The sequence below is a fragment of the Brugia malayi genome, assembly GCF_000002995.4.
Source record: "Brugia malayi strain FR3 genome assembly, contig: Bm_v4_ChrX_scaffold_001, whole genome shotgun sequence".
NCBI lineage: Eukaryota > Metazoa > Nematoda > Chromadorea > Rhabditida > Onchocercidae > Brugia > Brugia malayi.
This window is the reverse complement of record NW_025062479.1, coordinates 23,200,069-23,216,570: the sequence shown is the minus strand read 5'-3', so window position 1 is coordinate 23,216,570 and position 16,502 is coordinate 23,200,069. Positions and strand designations below refer to the sequence as shown.

Here is a 16,502-nt window from a genome sequence, read left to right as displayed (position 1 = left end):
AAACCGGAACGATGCAGTGGATAAATTGTTATTCGGAATGCAATCTTTCCGTTTTTCTTCTTCTTTCCGTTTTTCCTTTTTTCTTTTTTTTCCTTCTTGTTTTCCCGGCTTCCGTATTATCTTTCAAATTGTCGTGCTGTTAAGCGGAACAATCAGTTTGGACGTAGCTCAGGACGTAGCCCTGATAATATTGCTACGCCTCGAGAATAAAACCACTGTTCTAAGCAAAAAAAATTTTTCTTTCATCTTGCCGTAAAAAAAAAAAATTTAAATTGTAAAAGTAACTAAAAACGATTTGCGAAAAAATTGGTATACTAACAAAAAAAAAGGAAAGAAAAAAATCATTCAAATATTTCTAAAACAATCACATCTGTTCTGGCATTTTCTCAAATAATAACTACTATTTATATGAAATAAAACTTTTAATAAAATTATTTTAATTCAACAAAATTCGCATATAATACTTTTCATTAATAAATAAAAAATATTAATTAATAATAAATATATAAATTAATAAATATAAATTGATAAATTAATAAATATTCGCATAAATAAATATTAATTAAACAATTTTTTCTTGAAATAAAATTCAACAAATTAATATTTCATACAAAAAAAAAAAAAAAATTAAAATACTAAAAAAAATTAACATAGAAGAAAAAGTAAAGAAGCAAACAGAAAATTTAATAAAATTTCTCCCAAAAAATTAGTTTTCTAATTTATATTATTAACATATCAAATTATTTATATATTTATTAATTTATCTATTCAAGAAATCAAAAGAATAAATGTAAATAAATAATTGTAAAAAAAGAATATTAGATAATTAATTTTAATAAATACTAATTAATAAACATTAATTAATTATCAATAAATGATTAATAAATACTAATTGATCAAAATAATTATAAAAATAATTTTATAATAAACAAATATACTGCGATAATTCCAATTATCTTTCTATTATTAAACAAAATTATTTATATATTTTATTAATTTATCTATTTAAGAAATTAAAACAATGAAATTAATGAAAAGTGGTGAAAAAAAAAGCGAAAAGATACTTAATTATTATCATTAATATTTACTATTTAATATAAAATAATTACAAATATAATTTTGAGAACAAACAAATATATATTACAATAATTACAATTATTTTTTTACACATTAAACAAAAAATTATTTATACATTTATTAATTTATCAATTTAAAAAATTAAATGAATAAATGAGAAACGAAAAGATATTTAATAATCATACGATTAATAATTACTAATTAATATCAAATAATTTTAGAATAAACAAATATATACTACAATAATTACAATTATCATTTTACATATTAAATAAAATTATTTAAAAAAAAAAAATAAACTTTAATTTATCTATTTGAGAAATTAAAAGAATGAATATAAATGAATTAATTATTACTATTGATAATTACTAATTAATAACAAATAACTTTAGAATAAACAAATATATACTATAATATAGTAACTACCAATTAATATAATTTAATCATAAATATAAATTTCAAACAAATGTATAATGCAATAACTGCAATTATCACTTTACATATTAAATAAAATTATTAAAAATAAAAAGTAAAGTTTAATTTATTTATTTAAAAAATAAAAAAGAATACATACAAATGAATTGATTATTACGATTAATAATTACTAACTAATATCAAATTATTTTAGAATGAACAAAATTATTTTATAAATTACAATCACTATTTTACATATTAAATATAATTAAATAAATTTATTCATATATTTATTAATTTATCTATTTAAAAAATTAAATAAAAAATAAATATAAACGTATTGATTATTATGATTAATAACTAATAATTCATATAATTTAATCATAAATATAAATGTTAAAAATAACAAACATATAATTCAATAATTACAATTATTATTTTACATATATTAAAATATTTGATTATTTAATTAAACAAAATAATACATACAGGCAAGTTGCTCTTAAAGCATTTTAAAGTAATACCCAATAATATATCGTTAAATAGGAGAGGCTGTGAAAATAAATTTGAAATTTCCTCCTTTCCTCCTTTCCTCCTTCCTCCTTCCTTCCTTTCCTCCTTCCTTTCCTCCTTCCTTCCTCCTTCCTTTCCTCCTTCTTTCTTTCTTTCCCTACTTCCTCTTCTCTTTCATCTCTCATCTAATTCCCTCTCTAAACTACTAACTCTTCTAATGACTGATTATATGCTCCTCTTTTCGAACTTTTTCACTTAACACTTAAATATTGTTCGATAAGATTGGCGCAGAAGTACGGAGGTGGAGTTTAACTCTTTTAAATATTTCCATTTTTCTATTGCATTCATATATATATATATGTATGTCTGTGTATGTTTAAGCATGTCTGTGTATGTCTGTGTATGTTTAAGCATGTCTGTGTATGTCTGTATGTGAATAGCTAATTAATTACAATAACCATAGAATTGAACATTTTATAAAAAAAAAGAAGCGCAAAAAAACGAAGAAAGAAAAACGAAAAAAAGCTTATAAATGAGTCTATGAAATATTTTCTGACATACATTCTGCATGCCTGCATGCAGAATATTTTCTAACATACAATCTGCATGCCTGCATGCAAAAATTTGTAAAATACTTAGTGAAATGAATGTTTGAATCATTTTGATATATTAATGTTTGCAAATGTAAACAAAAAAAAAAAAAAAAAAAGTGAGGAAAAGAAAAACGAAAAAAAGAAGAAAATTAAAGTTAATGGAAAGTAAATATTTTTTAACTTAAAAAAAAATTAACAAAATATTAGTGAATTAATTGCAAATTTTAATATTAATAGCAAATTTAATTTACAAATTTAATTGCAAAAATTAATTTTAACTAAAATAAAATTAAATTTTTAAAAAAAATTATCGCAAATTTTTTTTTTTTTTTCCATATAAATTCATAATGCACACTAAGATATAATTTCAATATGTATCATTTTCTAATTCAATAACAACAATAATTAAATAATTAAATTTTATTTTCTAATTTTTTAAGAAAGAGAGAGAGAGAGAGGGTGTGAGAGAGAGGGAAAGAGAAAAAAAGCAAAATGTGGAAAAAAAAATTTCATGCAAATGATTACTAATCATATCATATATCACCTATCAATAATGGAACAGTTGCCTATTTAACAAATTTCTAATTGGTAAAATAGCAAAACTCTAAATTTCAAACATTTCAAAATGCAACTTTATTTAAACTTTAAAATAATCATTCTTATGTCACCAATATTCGTGAAATTGAAGTGCAAAAATTTTTCAATTTGTACCTTTTTTTTTTTTTTTTTTTTTTCCTTAATTAAATCAAAACAAACAGCACTATATGTAAAAATAATTAATCAAATTTAATTATTATTTTTTAAATATGAAAATTTTACACAAATTTTTATCAGATATAATTGTTAGTAAGTTATTATCAAAATATGATAAAATTAATCATTAACTAGCAATTTTTACTTATTTTATAGTTTAATCATCGATTTAAATGATTGGTATTATACTAAATTACATCCGGAATTTAGTGATATCCGGATGAAACATCCGGATATTTATCATATTCTAGTCCTATTAGCAAAAAAAAAAAAAAAAAAAATTGAATGAATCATTACTGTTATAAAAAAGAAAGAAGCTAAACATTAATTTTTATTAAATTTAGAAATTTGAAATATTCATACATTCGTTGACTGAGTCATCATAACAATTAGTCATATTAAATTTTTTAAAAAAAATGGCTTAATAAATTTTAATAAACTGGATGAATTAATAATTGGAACTAATGAATTCAGGAATGGTATATATGAAATATTTAATTTGAAATTAAAATAATTCAGTCAAATTTTGACTATTTTAGAAAGAAAACAATTTTCAATTTATGTAATGCTAATTAATTCATTAAAAAATTAATTTAAAAAAATTGAAATTAATAGAAATAAATAAAGGTAATCACTTTCCTATATTAGCTGTTTTCTCGATTGTATTTTTTTATATGAGAAATGTTTGCAAATAAAAAATAATTAAAATTACTTTTTTTTTTTAAAATTAATTTATTCTAAAAATTTCGAATGCTTTTGTTTTTTGTTTTTTTTTTTTTGCATGATGGAACTGAAATGTTAAATTTAAAAAAAAAAAAAAATTATTGTCATACTCACATATGCGCAAAAAGTACGTAAATGATTAGTTTTTTTTTTTTTTCGCCAAGCGCAAATTGCCGATTAACTAAATTTTAACAATTTAAATTTTTCAGTTTAAAAAAAGAAAAACCTTCATGCTATTATAAAATGACATCTAAAATTTTCAATTTTGGATACTAACAAGAAAAATATAGCAAAGAAATATAAATTAAATTATTTTATTGAAATAATCATTAATGAAAAATCAAATTAAAAATAATTTTTATCAGTTATTTTTGAAAAATTATTTCAACAAATTTAAACTTTTAAATAATAGTTTACAATTTAATCATTGCTTTGAGCGCTAATTGCTAATTGATTGAAAATTAGCAATTAGCGCTCAAATTAGGTAATTAATTGTAATTAGCTGTAACAATTAAATATCATATCACTTATCACTTCAACAAAGTTACTTTTTAATCAACCAAAATTGTAATTATTTGTCGTGAAATTGAAATGAGAAAAAAATAGTTTAAAAAACATTGATAAAATTACTATAAAAACCCAAAAAAAAAACAAAAAAACAAAATCTTTTTTTTTTTCTCTTTTCAATTTTATCAATCAAACTAAAAATTTTAAAATTTTCTGTCTCAAAAAAAAGAAAACTAAAATTGAAAATTTCTTATCTGAAAGTTAAAAAAAAAAAAAAAAAGAAAGCTAAAATTGAAAATTTCTTATCTGAAAGTTAAAAAAAAAAAAAAAAAAAAAGAGGGAAAAGAAAACAAAAACAAAAATAAAAATTTTATTGTGTAAATTTATCGGATCGCAATGATTGATCAAACATTGTGATATTGAGTCTGTTCAAAAGAAAAAAGAGAGGCATTTTTAAGTTTAAAATTGATTCGAAATCATTTGAAGGATGAAAAAGTAAATAAAAAAAAAAAAAAAAAAACTTGTCCTCTTTCAAAAAATCTTTTCAAATATAAAAAAAAAAAAAATTAAAAAACTTTTTTTTTTTTTTTTTCTTTTATTACTCAAAAAAAGATTTTTATTCAAATATACGCTTTTATGCTTATTAAAAAGCATATTGCTAACAGATGTGTGTAAAATATTTTTTTTTTTGAAATTTTATACTATTATTAAGTAAGTGATTGTAATAATAAAACTTTTTTGTATGGTTGAAATGATTATGTTTACATTTAAAAATTTGATAATTTAAAAATTGCAAATATTTTTATTTTATGTATTAAATTTGAAATGCAATTAAAAATTTCTAAATTAAAAACACAAAAAAAGTGATAATTTAAATAATAAAACTTACTTTTTTTTTCAAGAAAAAAATGTTTTGAAAACCTTTTTGATAATATTTTAAATTTTTGTAAAATTTTCCTTTTCATTTCGTTTTTTTTCAAATTTAACAAATTGGCCTTTTTTTTTTTGATTAAAAATTATTAAATTTGATAAAATGATTATATGATAAGCATTCATTGTATGTATAATTTTATCAAATTAAATAATTGATAGTGTTAAATTAATAATATAAATTAGTTTTGAAGTGTGAAGGAGAAAAAAAAATAAATAAATAAATAAATAAAAGTTTAACTTTTGGTGTGAGATGCTAAAAAGTTTTTCAATCAAAAAATTTTTTTTACCTTTTTTTGTTTACTTATGCTTCCTACACATCCAGTAGCTTTTTTCTTTCTTTTTTTTTTCAAATTCTTCTTCTTTCAAATACTTTTTTCTTTTTATAATTCTTTGAAAGTTTGTACAAGTAAAAGTAATACCAATCAGTGATAACAATGGTTGAAATTGGACAATAGCGCTCTTTGGTACATAAATTTAACATATGAAATTAGACAAAAGCGCTTTTATATTGTTCGTTCAAGGAATGATAATATAAATTAGTAAAATAATGAATAAAATTGGACAATAGCGCTCTTTGGTACATAAATTTAACATATGAAATTAGACAATAGCGCTTTTATATTGTTCGTTCAAGGAATGATAATATAAATTAGTAAAATAATGAATAAAATTGGACAATAGCGCTCTCTGGTACATAAATTTAACATATGAAATTAGACAATAGCGCTTTTATATTGTTCGTTCAAGGAATGATAATATTAATTAGTAAAATAATGAATAAAATTGGACAATAGCGCTCTCTGGTACATAAATTTAACATATGAAATTAGACAATAGCGCTTTTATATTGTTCGTATAAGGAATGATAATATAAATTAGTAAAATAATGAATAAAATTGGACAATAGCGCTGTATTATTAATGTAACATTTGAAATTGGACAATAGCGCTGTGTTATTAATGTAACATTTCAAATTGGACAATAGCGCTCATATGTTTCAAATTATTTTTTATTTACTTTTTTTTTAAATTATTTTATATATTATATTTTTTTTAAAATATTTTATATGGATTAAGTTAAAAAGAAGAAATTGTGAGAGTTTGTATTATTGATTGAAAATTTTTTTTTCTTTTTCTTTTTTGCAATATTTTATAAATAAGATTTTATAAAATTCAACTTCTTTTTATTCGTTAAATAAAAATTTTAATTATTTCAAAACATTTTTTTTTTTTTTTTTTTTTTGATCAGTTAGATTGATATATTTAGCAAAAAAAAATAAATTTAAAAAAATAAATGGAAGAAAATTGTTGCTAAGATTGAATAACTCATATTAATAAAAAGTTTTATTCTATTTTTTGTTTTTTTTTTATTGAAATAAAATTTTTTATTAAAAGAATTCTTATTAAAATTTTTATTAAATTTATTTTTCGTTTTTTTTTTTTATTAAAATAAATTTTTATTATTAAAAAAAATTTTATTACAATAAATAATATAAACTTTGAAAATTTAAAAAACTAATTTGAAATTATCAACAATAAATCAATTTCAATTTTGCTATTTCACTTAATGCTTCATGCATTTTCTTCTATCGTTTTGTTTTCAAATTAAAAAATTTTTAAAAAAGCAAATTTTTGTGGAAAAAGAATGATCAATTACTTAAGCTATTACTTAAGTATTACTTATGCATATAACATTTATTGCAATAGTAAAAATTAATTAAAAAATTTTTAAAATTATATGCTAATTTTTTTACAAATAAACTTATTCCATCATTTTTGTCTAATTAATTAACACTGCTTTAAATTACGATAGCAAAATTCACACATTAATGCTTAAAATTTAAAATGTTAAACGAGAATGTTTGAAATTGATTAAAGCTAAATTGTACTTTTGAAATTGGAAAACCAAAATGATTGGATAATTGATTAAGTCGTCGGCAAAAGTTTTCACTTTTCACAAACTTTTTTTTTTTTTTTTCTTCAACAAAAATTATTACAGCATTAGCAAATGAAAGTTTCTTTTTTTTTTTCTTTGCTTACTTTTCTTTAAAGTTTTTTTTTTTAATTTTTAAGCTAATAATAGAGTAAGCTCTCTCTCTCTCTCAGTCTCTCTCTCTCTCTCTCTCTTTGTTTTTTTTTTTGTTATCATTTGTTAGCGAGAGGAAAACATATTATTTCAAAAAATATATTTTATTTAATAGTAACACTTTTTTTTGAAAAAACAGATTAATTTAAAAATTTTAAAAATGAAAATATTTTAATAAATTTGATCGTTGTTTATAATTATTCAAATCATTGTTTACTTCCTATGCTTTATTGTATTTGATTATTGTATTAATAAATTTATTAATCAATTCAAATTGATTGTTATTATCTTTTTTAGGAATTATTTTTGTAACAATAAATAATATTTTCATTTTATATTGCTTTTCTAAATTTTCTCAAAAAAATTTTCTATTCCAAAAATTTGTTTTAATCTTTTCATTTAAAATTATAAAATTTCTCAAAGGTTTTGTTTTAATTTTATTTTTAAAATACTTAAGTTTTTTCTTTTTTATTCAATTTTTGAAATTTCAAAAAAAAAAAAACAAAAAACGAAAACTAATATATTTGAATTTAAAAAAATAAAATTTGTATTAATTTATTATTTTTTTGACTGATTAAACAAAAAAAAAAAAAGGAAAAGAAATCATAAAATTTATACAAAAATGAAAATTTTAATTTTTTCAAATTTTGAAATTTTTAAATTTAAAACTGAAATATTTACTTAAATACAAAAACTAGCTGTTCCATTTTATTTTCCTCAACAATTTTAAGCCATCTGTTCTTTTCTCATTTCAAACTAACTAACTTATCATCAATTTAACATACACAAACATACATACATACACACACACACACACACACATATACATACATACACACCTACACATACAGACACATACATACATACATACATACACACACAGACACATACTTACATACAAATACATAACAAAAACAAAAAAGATAAATGCTAAAGCTTAGTTAAATGATTTTATTAGTAATAAGAAAAAGATTGAAACTAATTTAACTATCTCATCATTTCCATTCTTTTCTTTTCTTTTTTTTTTTTTTCTTTACTTTCATAAATGATTTATTTAAAAAAAATTTTAATGCTCAAAAATTTTTAAAAAATATAAATATTTTACTTAATTTTTTTTTCATTGTAAATAAAATTTTTATAAAAGTAAAAAATTTTTATTGTATTTTTAATTTTTTTTTTTTTCAAAATGAAAATTTCACAAATTTCTTTCATTTTTCATTAATTATTTGATAAAAAAAAGAGAGAAAAAAAAAACATTCATAAATTTGAGAAATTAATTTGCAAAAATTAAAAACAAAAAAATTTTTGCTCCAAAAATTTTATGCTTTAATTCAAAATGGTAAACAATTATTTATGCATAATAATTTATGGTATTTAAAATGATGTATAATTTGTAATAAATTTATGAGCTTTAGACAGTGGTGATAGATTACTGATACTGATAAACTGATAAGCAAAATAGCTATACAGCAATTTTGTGATTTCAAAAGAATCAAATAGACAGATTATACTTACATTGATGTATTTCATTGTTTTCAAAATAAAAAAAAAATATATTTATTACTAAAATGATTAGAAATTAAATTACTTTAAATTTAATTTGATGTTATCAAGTTTAAATTAATTTTAATAATCTAAGACATTGAAAATGATACATACTTTGAAATAAATTTATATCCATCAAAATGATAATTTTGTTTATTTTATTTTCTCATTCGAATTTTTTTTTTTTTTTTTTGTTTAAAAATAAACAAAATATAATATTGCCATTCTTTTAGCATTGGAAGTTATCTATTTTTAAATAATATATTTATTACCATCAAGTATTCTTCTTTTTTCTTTCCTTTTTTTTTTCTATAATTTAATATTTATTTTACTTTTATTACGAATGAATAATTTTAACAATAAAGAAAAACGAAAATGCTAAAAGATTTGAAATAATTTAGTTCAATTATTTTTGTTTACCAATAATTTAGCGCTTAGCTATATTGTTTTCTTTTTTTTTTTTTCAAATGAATAATTTTAACAATAAAGAAAAACGAAAATGCTAAAAGATTTGAAATAATTTAGTTCAATTATTTTTGTTTACCAATAATTTAGCGCTTAGCTATATTGTTTTCTTTTTTTTTTTTTCAAATGAATAATTTTAACAATAAAGAAAAACGAAAATGCTAAAAGATTTGAAATAATTTAGTTTAATTATTTTTGTTTACCAATAATTTAGTGCTTAGCTATATTGTTTTCTTTTTTTTTTCAAATGAATAATTTATTTGTGCAAAAAAAAAAAAAAAACAAAAAAAACAAAAAATTCCTAAACTAATTTCTGTGCATTTTAAATAAATTATTTCAAATGATATTTGATGATAATAAATTATTGATGTAATGGATGAAATAAAAATACAGGAAAAAGGAAGTAATTTCCAGTCATATTTTTATAAACAACAAAAAACTAAACTTAAAAAAAAAAAAAAAAAAAAAAAGAATGCTATTTCTAATATTTACAAATGATAAATGGTTATAATGTTATTACATCGTACATTCATTCTGCTACTAATTAATTAGCATAAAAAAAAAAAAAAATCTTTCCGTATGTTATAACCGGAAATTGACTATTAAATATTTATACAAAATTGATTAAATATTGTAAGCAGTCAGAAATACTTTTTTTTTTTTTAATTTTAGAAATATTTGAAATGATTGTATTAAAGTATAAATGTCATCCATCTTCTTTCAGTTATATTTTCAAATATATGAAAATATGATCATATTTAAGTTAAAAATTTATTGAATTAGTTAGTAATGTAAAATTTCATTGTAATAATACTAACATTTGTGTGTAAAATAAAATTTTCGCTATTATATTGGAATAAAAAAAAAAAAAAAATCATAAATAAATTTTTTCTTTCTTTTTTATATATAATTTATTTTTCACATCATTTCAATATTTGAAACAGTAAAAATTTTATTTCTTTATATTTTCTCATCAGCTCAATATAAAATTGAAATATCAAAAAAATATTCGTATGTGAAATTGAATCTGCAAAAAGTTAGACAAATAGATTTAAATCGAAAATTGAAGAAAAAAAAGAGATCTGCTAAACAAGAATTTATATTTTGATATCTTCAGATTAAGTATAATTTTTATAAATGATTCATAATATGTTTGCAGTTAATGATGTATATTAGCAACTTTTCATTAAGTGATAATAAATTAAAAATATATCATAACTATAGTTTTTACAATTTCTTAGTTTTTCCAGTTTCTTAGTTTTTAGTATATGTAAGATTCTCAATTGAAAATATTGAAATTATCGATTATTAAGGTTAAAACATATGAATAATCTCGTGAAATCATCTAGTAATTATACCAGCATTTATGATTGGAAAAAGTAAAATAAATATAAATAACTAATTCTACCTAATACTACCATATAATATAACTAATTCTACTTATATATATATAAAATAACTAATTCTACCATAATTACAGTTTTAGTATTCCCTTTAATTTAATTAAATATAGCAGTCTAATGCAATAATACCAAAATCAAAAGCAAAAATAAAATTCTCAGCTATTTCTGCTATTCAACTTTTCACCATTCCTTATAAGTAAGCATCTTCTTCTTCGATTTTGGCAATCTTTTTCGACTAATTTTGCTATTCATTTGTAAGAAACGAAGTAATTTACGATTTATTCTGTAAATTAAGAAACGTTCTTCATGAAATAATACACTATAAATAGTTTGCTAACTTAACTTTTGCAACAAGATATTTTCAGATGACAATCAAGCAAAAAGTTAGAAATATACAACATTAAAACAAAAATAACTGCATCACTATCCTTAAACCTAAAGTTAATCAGTTGATAAAAGAAAATTGTAATCTCAAATTATCATATTCTACAGGATTACGCTCACTCTGACCTGAGGAAAGATCATTAAGAAGAAATCTCAGTTGTCTAACTTTTTTGAAAAAAAATGGAAACGAGAAGTAATTCTTTAATCTTCTCTACAAATAAGTCATATGAATTTAGAAATATGAAACAAAAAAAAAAAAAAAAAAACAAGATATCACAGATATGAGATCAATAAAAGGAAATAACTGGAACCATAATCACTCTTTTCGAAACCTGGATGGTAAATAATGTTCCTCTTCTTTCCAATTCGTTTCTTTTTCTCCTTTTTCCTGTTTTTCTTTTTCGCGTACCGCTTTCCACATTTCTATATCACGCCAATCAGCTTTTTCGAAATCAGGTCTGGGATTATGCGATGGAAGCGGTGGGATTTCTTTCTTTGGTTTACCAAAATTGAAATGTTCATTACCGCCATAGATTTCTTCTTCCTAAAAGTAACAGTGCATTAAATAAAAAAAGAAATCATAGCTTAAAACACACACAAAAAAAAGGAATGCATGAAAGAAAATAAAATGAGTAGGGTTGAGTTTAAGAAAAAATAAGAAATAAACAATAAGAAAATTTGAAATCAAAACACTGGAAAACTGTGCCTGAAAGCACTACCTTAACGGGTCCTAAATCAATTAATTTTTTCTGTTTCTTCCAAGATTCATCGTCTTCAACCTTCTTCTCCAGCTCCAGTTGCTCTTCTTTAAGTTTACGCTTGCGCAGTTTCTCCTCTTTTCTTGCTTTCTTTGCTTCTTTCATTAGTCGCTTCTGCTCTTTTTTCAATTTCTTTTCCAAAGCTTTATCCACTTTCACAACACCATCCTACAAAATATGCAAACAGTAAAAAAACAAAATATATAACTTGAATCAAAAATTCTGAATCGATAAAGTGAATAATCGAATCTGAAAACGAAAAAAAGTCAGCCCTATGCCACAAACAATAAAAGTTATGTATAGTTCTTTACAATTTATAATAATTGTTGCACAAGGACTACCGCTAATTACCTATTTATCCACGTAGAAAAGTTCCGAAAAGAATGCATACCTGTATGAAATAAGAACAGCATCATTGCTGATGCGAAATAACATCCTTTATTAAATGTAAATAATATTTTAATAAAAAAAGAATAAACCAACCTTATCTACTGCTCCTTTTTTCTTCAGCGTTTCAACTGGATCTACATCTTCCGATTCATCAGCTTAATAGTAAAGCTAATTACGAACGATTTAACGAACAAACATCACATTTCAATTTTCATTATACAAATAAAGTTGTAAATTTCCATAATTCCATTGAAATTATCAACAGCCAAAAGATCATTATGGAGACATTCCCTCGAGAAATAGAAATAAAAATTACTTTGAGCTATAAAACAATGCACAAACCTTGATGTGCAGCAATTGGTTTTGGAGCGCAACCATCTTCCAAAATTTTTCGTGTTTCTTCATCGATATCCTCATGATATTTTGGAACTTTATATTCTTCCACATGGTCTACACGTATAATTCGCTTTAACAACTATAAATAATGAGTTCTCAACGCCTAACAGGAACATCTATCAAAACTTATGATAATGATAGTTTCTAGAACAGAGAAAAAATTGAATTTCTAGAATCCGAAGTTTTCAAACCTTAATTCCATTGAAATTATCAACAGCTAAAATAGTTGATCGCTGATCCTCATAACAGACAAATGCGAAACCACGAGACTTTCCAGTTTTGCGGTCCCGAATCAAATTGATGTTCACAATTTCGCCATATCTCAGAAAAAGTTTTTATATTATAGCCAGTAGAATACAGTTAACAAAAAATAAAAAAGACTCCTATGCTATAAGATAGTGATATAACTGAAGAATCAGATGGAAAGAAAAGTAATTAAACGAGTTCCATAATATCATATAGCCTATAAGCTTGATGATAAAAAATGGGAAAAAAAAAATGATTTGAAGAGCTTCAAATAATAATACACTTTGATATGACACTATTTGGTCATAAATTATCTAACTGCTAGGTTCTTTGCTTTCTTTTTTTTTTTTTTTTTTTGAGATCTTACGCAAAGCATGAAGGATGAATATTCGTGTAATGAAAGTCACTATCAAGCAGTTCTATTTTTAGAATTTTATGCCAATTTTTAATGTTTGCTACAAAGAGTTGTTAATAATCTCACTAAATACATATTCTCTGATCGTTTTCATAAGCAATAATTTTTTCAAATAAAAGAAATCAGATAAAAGAAATGCATTGTATCAGATAAACCAAAAAAGATAAGACAAATTAACTATAGAAAGCAATAAATGTATAAAAAGAATTCTTAAATTTGGTTAAATGAATCGCTTCTAGCTAAAGGGATATGGTCAAACATCCATCACACTATAAAGTCAATTCAAATCACTTTATTTCCGCCCAATTCCCACATAGTAAAAGAACCAAAAAGGATTTTGACTGGAATAACAGAAAATTATTCGGCTTCTGGATAATTAGCAGCAGGAAAATAAGTTTAAAACTATACTGACAATCGTATACCAATACCAGAGAAAGTAAAAAGATAACTGTATTAGCATACGGATGATAGCAATTGGTGTAACAAACAAAATAATAGTTGAATTCATGAAATTCAAAAAGGTAACATGAAATTCAAGAATTTTTTTGCTCAGATAGCTAAACTTACTGTGAAAAAACAGCAATAACATCGCCTTCGTTAAGATCATATGGTAAGCCACCGATGTAAATCCATGCTGAATCCGAATACTTCTGATGCCAGCTTTTACTGTTGCTTCCGGTAAATCCAAGTAATAGTTCACGATCATTAATTTTATTCTGGTTCCGGATATTCGTCAATGGATTCATTTTTTCTTAAATACAATGAAAAATTGTAAACGATTAAATTTTCATCAATTAATTTAATCAACCATGCAAATGTTAAAGATTAACAATTAATATCTTATGTTGATTAATTGACACAATAATTATAAACTGCTATGAATACATGTTTAATCTACTATCTTCTCATTTCCTCTATTATCTTTCATCTTTTTACTTTTTAATATCATTTCTATATTCTCCTCAATTTACCGTTACTATAATATCAGACTTATGTTAATAAAAAAAAGTATGATTATTTTGTTAATTAATTAATTAACAATAAACATACTTTATAAGTAACTGAAGAACCTAAACCACCAATCAACTAAGTAAACAAAACCAAAATATGAAAACCCGCAATCAGCACCACGGTATCACACGGTCGCAGGAATGCAATCTACCATCTCAGTGAAGTCGATTTGAACAGAACTACAGAACGCTAACATAATTTCTAAATTCCGATTAAGTATTTCATATCGTATATTGGTTTTCAATTTAAAATTATATAGTAATTTATTAGTTCAACTAAAGTGTCATCCTTTGTTTCCTTGGCCAGAAAACATTTATTTTATTGGGCTATTTACTGAGAATTTTAAAATTTTCCAAGGAAAAAAAAAAAGCATTTAAATTCATCATGCCATCGTTCTTATTTATTTTTCTGTGTTTTTTCTATTTATGCTTTTATATAGTTTTGGTATTTGCTACATTACATATTGTATTATCATTTATAGTGTGGCGAAGGTAAAAAAAAAAAAAGGAAAATAAATGATTTAGGGAAAAAAGAGCTGAATACGTTTCATAGTTACGTGACGCAATAAAAAAAAAAAAAACATTTTTATAGTTAAAAGGGAATTCCTGATTTATTTCTAGATCCTTTCACTTATCAGAATGATAGAGATGAAAATTAGCACTGTTGGTTTCAGCTTAAATAATCCGTATAAAAAATGAAACTAAGACTATTTTTTTTAAAAAAAATGAAGGTTTGAAAATTAAAATATTTCTTACTGTGAAAGTTTTTTTGATTTGTTGTTTTACAGACAAAAATTGCTGTAAAAGTTTTTTTTTTTTTTCTTTGTAAATTATTGATAATATTATATGATAATTATAGACGAATATTGACAATTGAGGAAATTGTTTCCAACTTTGGATGGGAAATGGTTAAGTCATCGTTGAAGAATACGTCGCCAACGAACATCCTCCGTGAAAACTGCGTAAGTAAGTAATCACGTAGAAGCAAGAAGGAGAAAGAATCTATGTTTGATTTTCTGATATATTCACGAAGGCATATTGCAATACAAAGATAGCTATGTAAACAAATAGGAAAAGTTATGTAAGTTGGTTATAGCTTGAATATAAAATTAACTATTGGAAAGAAAATACTTACATGTGAAATGATTTTCAGTATTTAACAATTGAAGATAAACTTGATAATCGGAAATGATAAGAATTAAATACATGATTCATTACATTAAGCATCATAGCATTCATTTTGTGTTCCATTTTTTGGGGTAATTTAAGAAATATTTCTGATATACAAAAAAATACTACGATTTATTCAGATTTATATTATAACTTATTTTGGTCTTTGTAATACTTCTGTTACTCAAACAAATTAAATGTAAATAAAAACAAAATTTTTTTTTTAAATTACCTGAAATGTTAGTATAAAAATTTATACATTACTAAGAGGAAGAGAATGAATTCACGGGAAAGGTAAGGATCAATTCAATCGTTTCTATCAAGGATCGGATGATTTTTATAAAATTCTATTGCTTTTAATTAGAATGATAAACAAACAATTACTTTTTTTTTATCATTTCTAAAAAATTCTAAAAAAAAAAATTTCCAAAAATTTCTAAAAAAAAAAACTTGTTGCATTTAAATCATTTGAATTTGTTGAAAATATCAGCATAATTTTCTCCGTTTATGTGTCATTTTAAAAATTTCATGACAATGATGATGCACTTTGAATTGTTAAATAATCACGTAAAGTTAGTTAAAGTTTACGCTTGAAATTGACGTAAACCCATCACACGCAGGTAATTCAGCAACACAGAAGTCGCGGAGAATTTCATTCTGCTACTTGGTGGCACGATTGAAATAAACTGTGAAATTTTAAAGGTCAAATTTTACTGTTTTAA

The 16,502-nt window shown here is 21.9% G+C and overlaps 1 protein-coding gene across 1 annotated transcript; it reads right to left on the bottom strand.

Annotated features, from left to right (window-relative positions):
* Window positions 1-11,711: 11,711 nt before the first annotated feature.
* Window positions 11,712-14,346, bottom strand: Bma-rbmx-2 (MNN4 protein, putative; the record flags this gene model as incomplete). The annotated part of the gene is made up of 6 exons (XM_043075866.1): window positions 11,712-11,939; window positions 12,115-12,321; window positions 12,637-12,698; window positions 12,886-13,018; window positions 13,131-13,260; window positions 14,168-14,346. 6 exons carry the CDS (start codon window positions 14,344-14,346, stop codon window positions 11,712-11,714), a joined length of 939 nt encoding a protein of 312 aa, XP_042931800.1.
* Window positions 14,347-16,502: the final 2,156 nt, after the last annotated feature.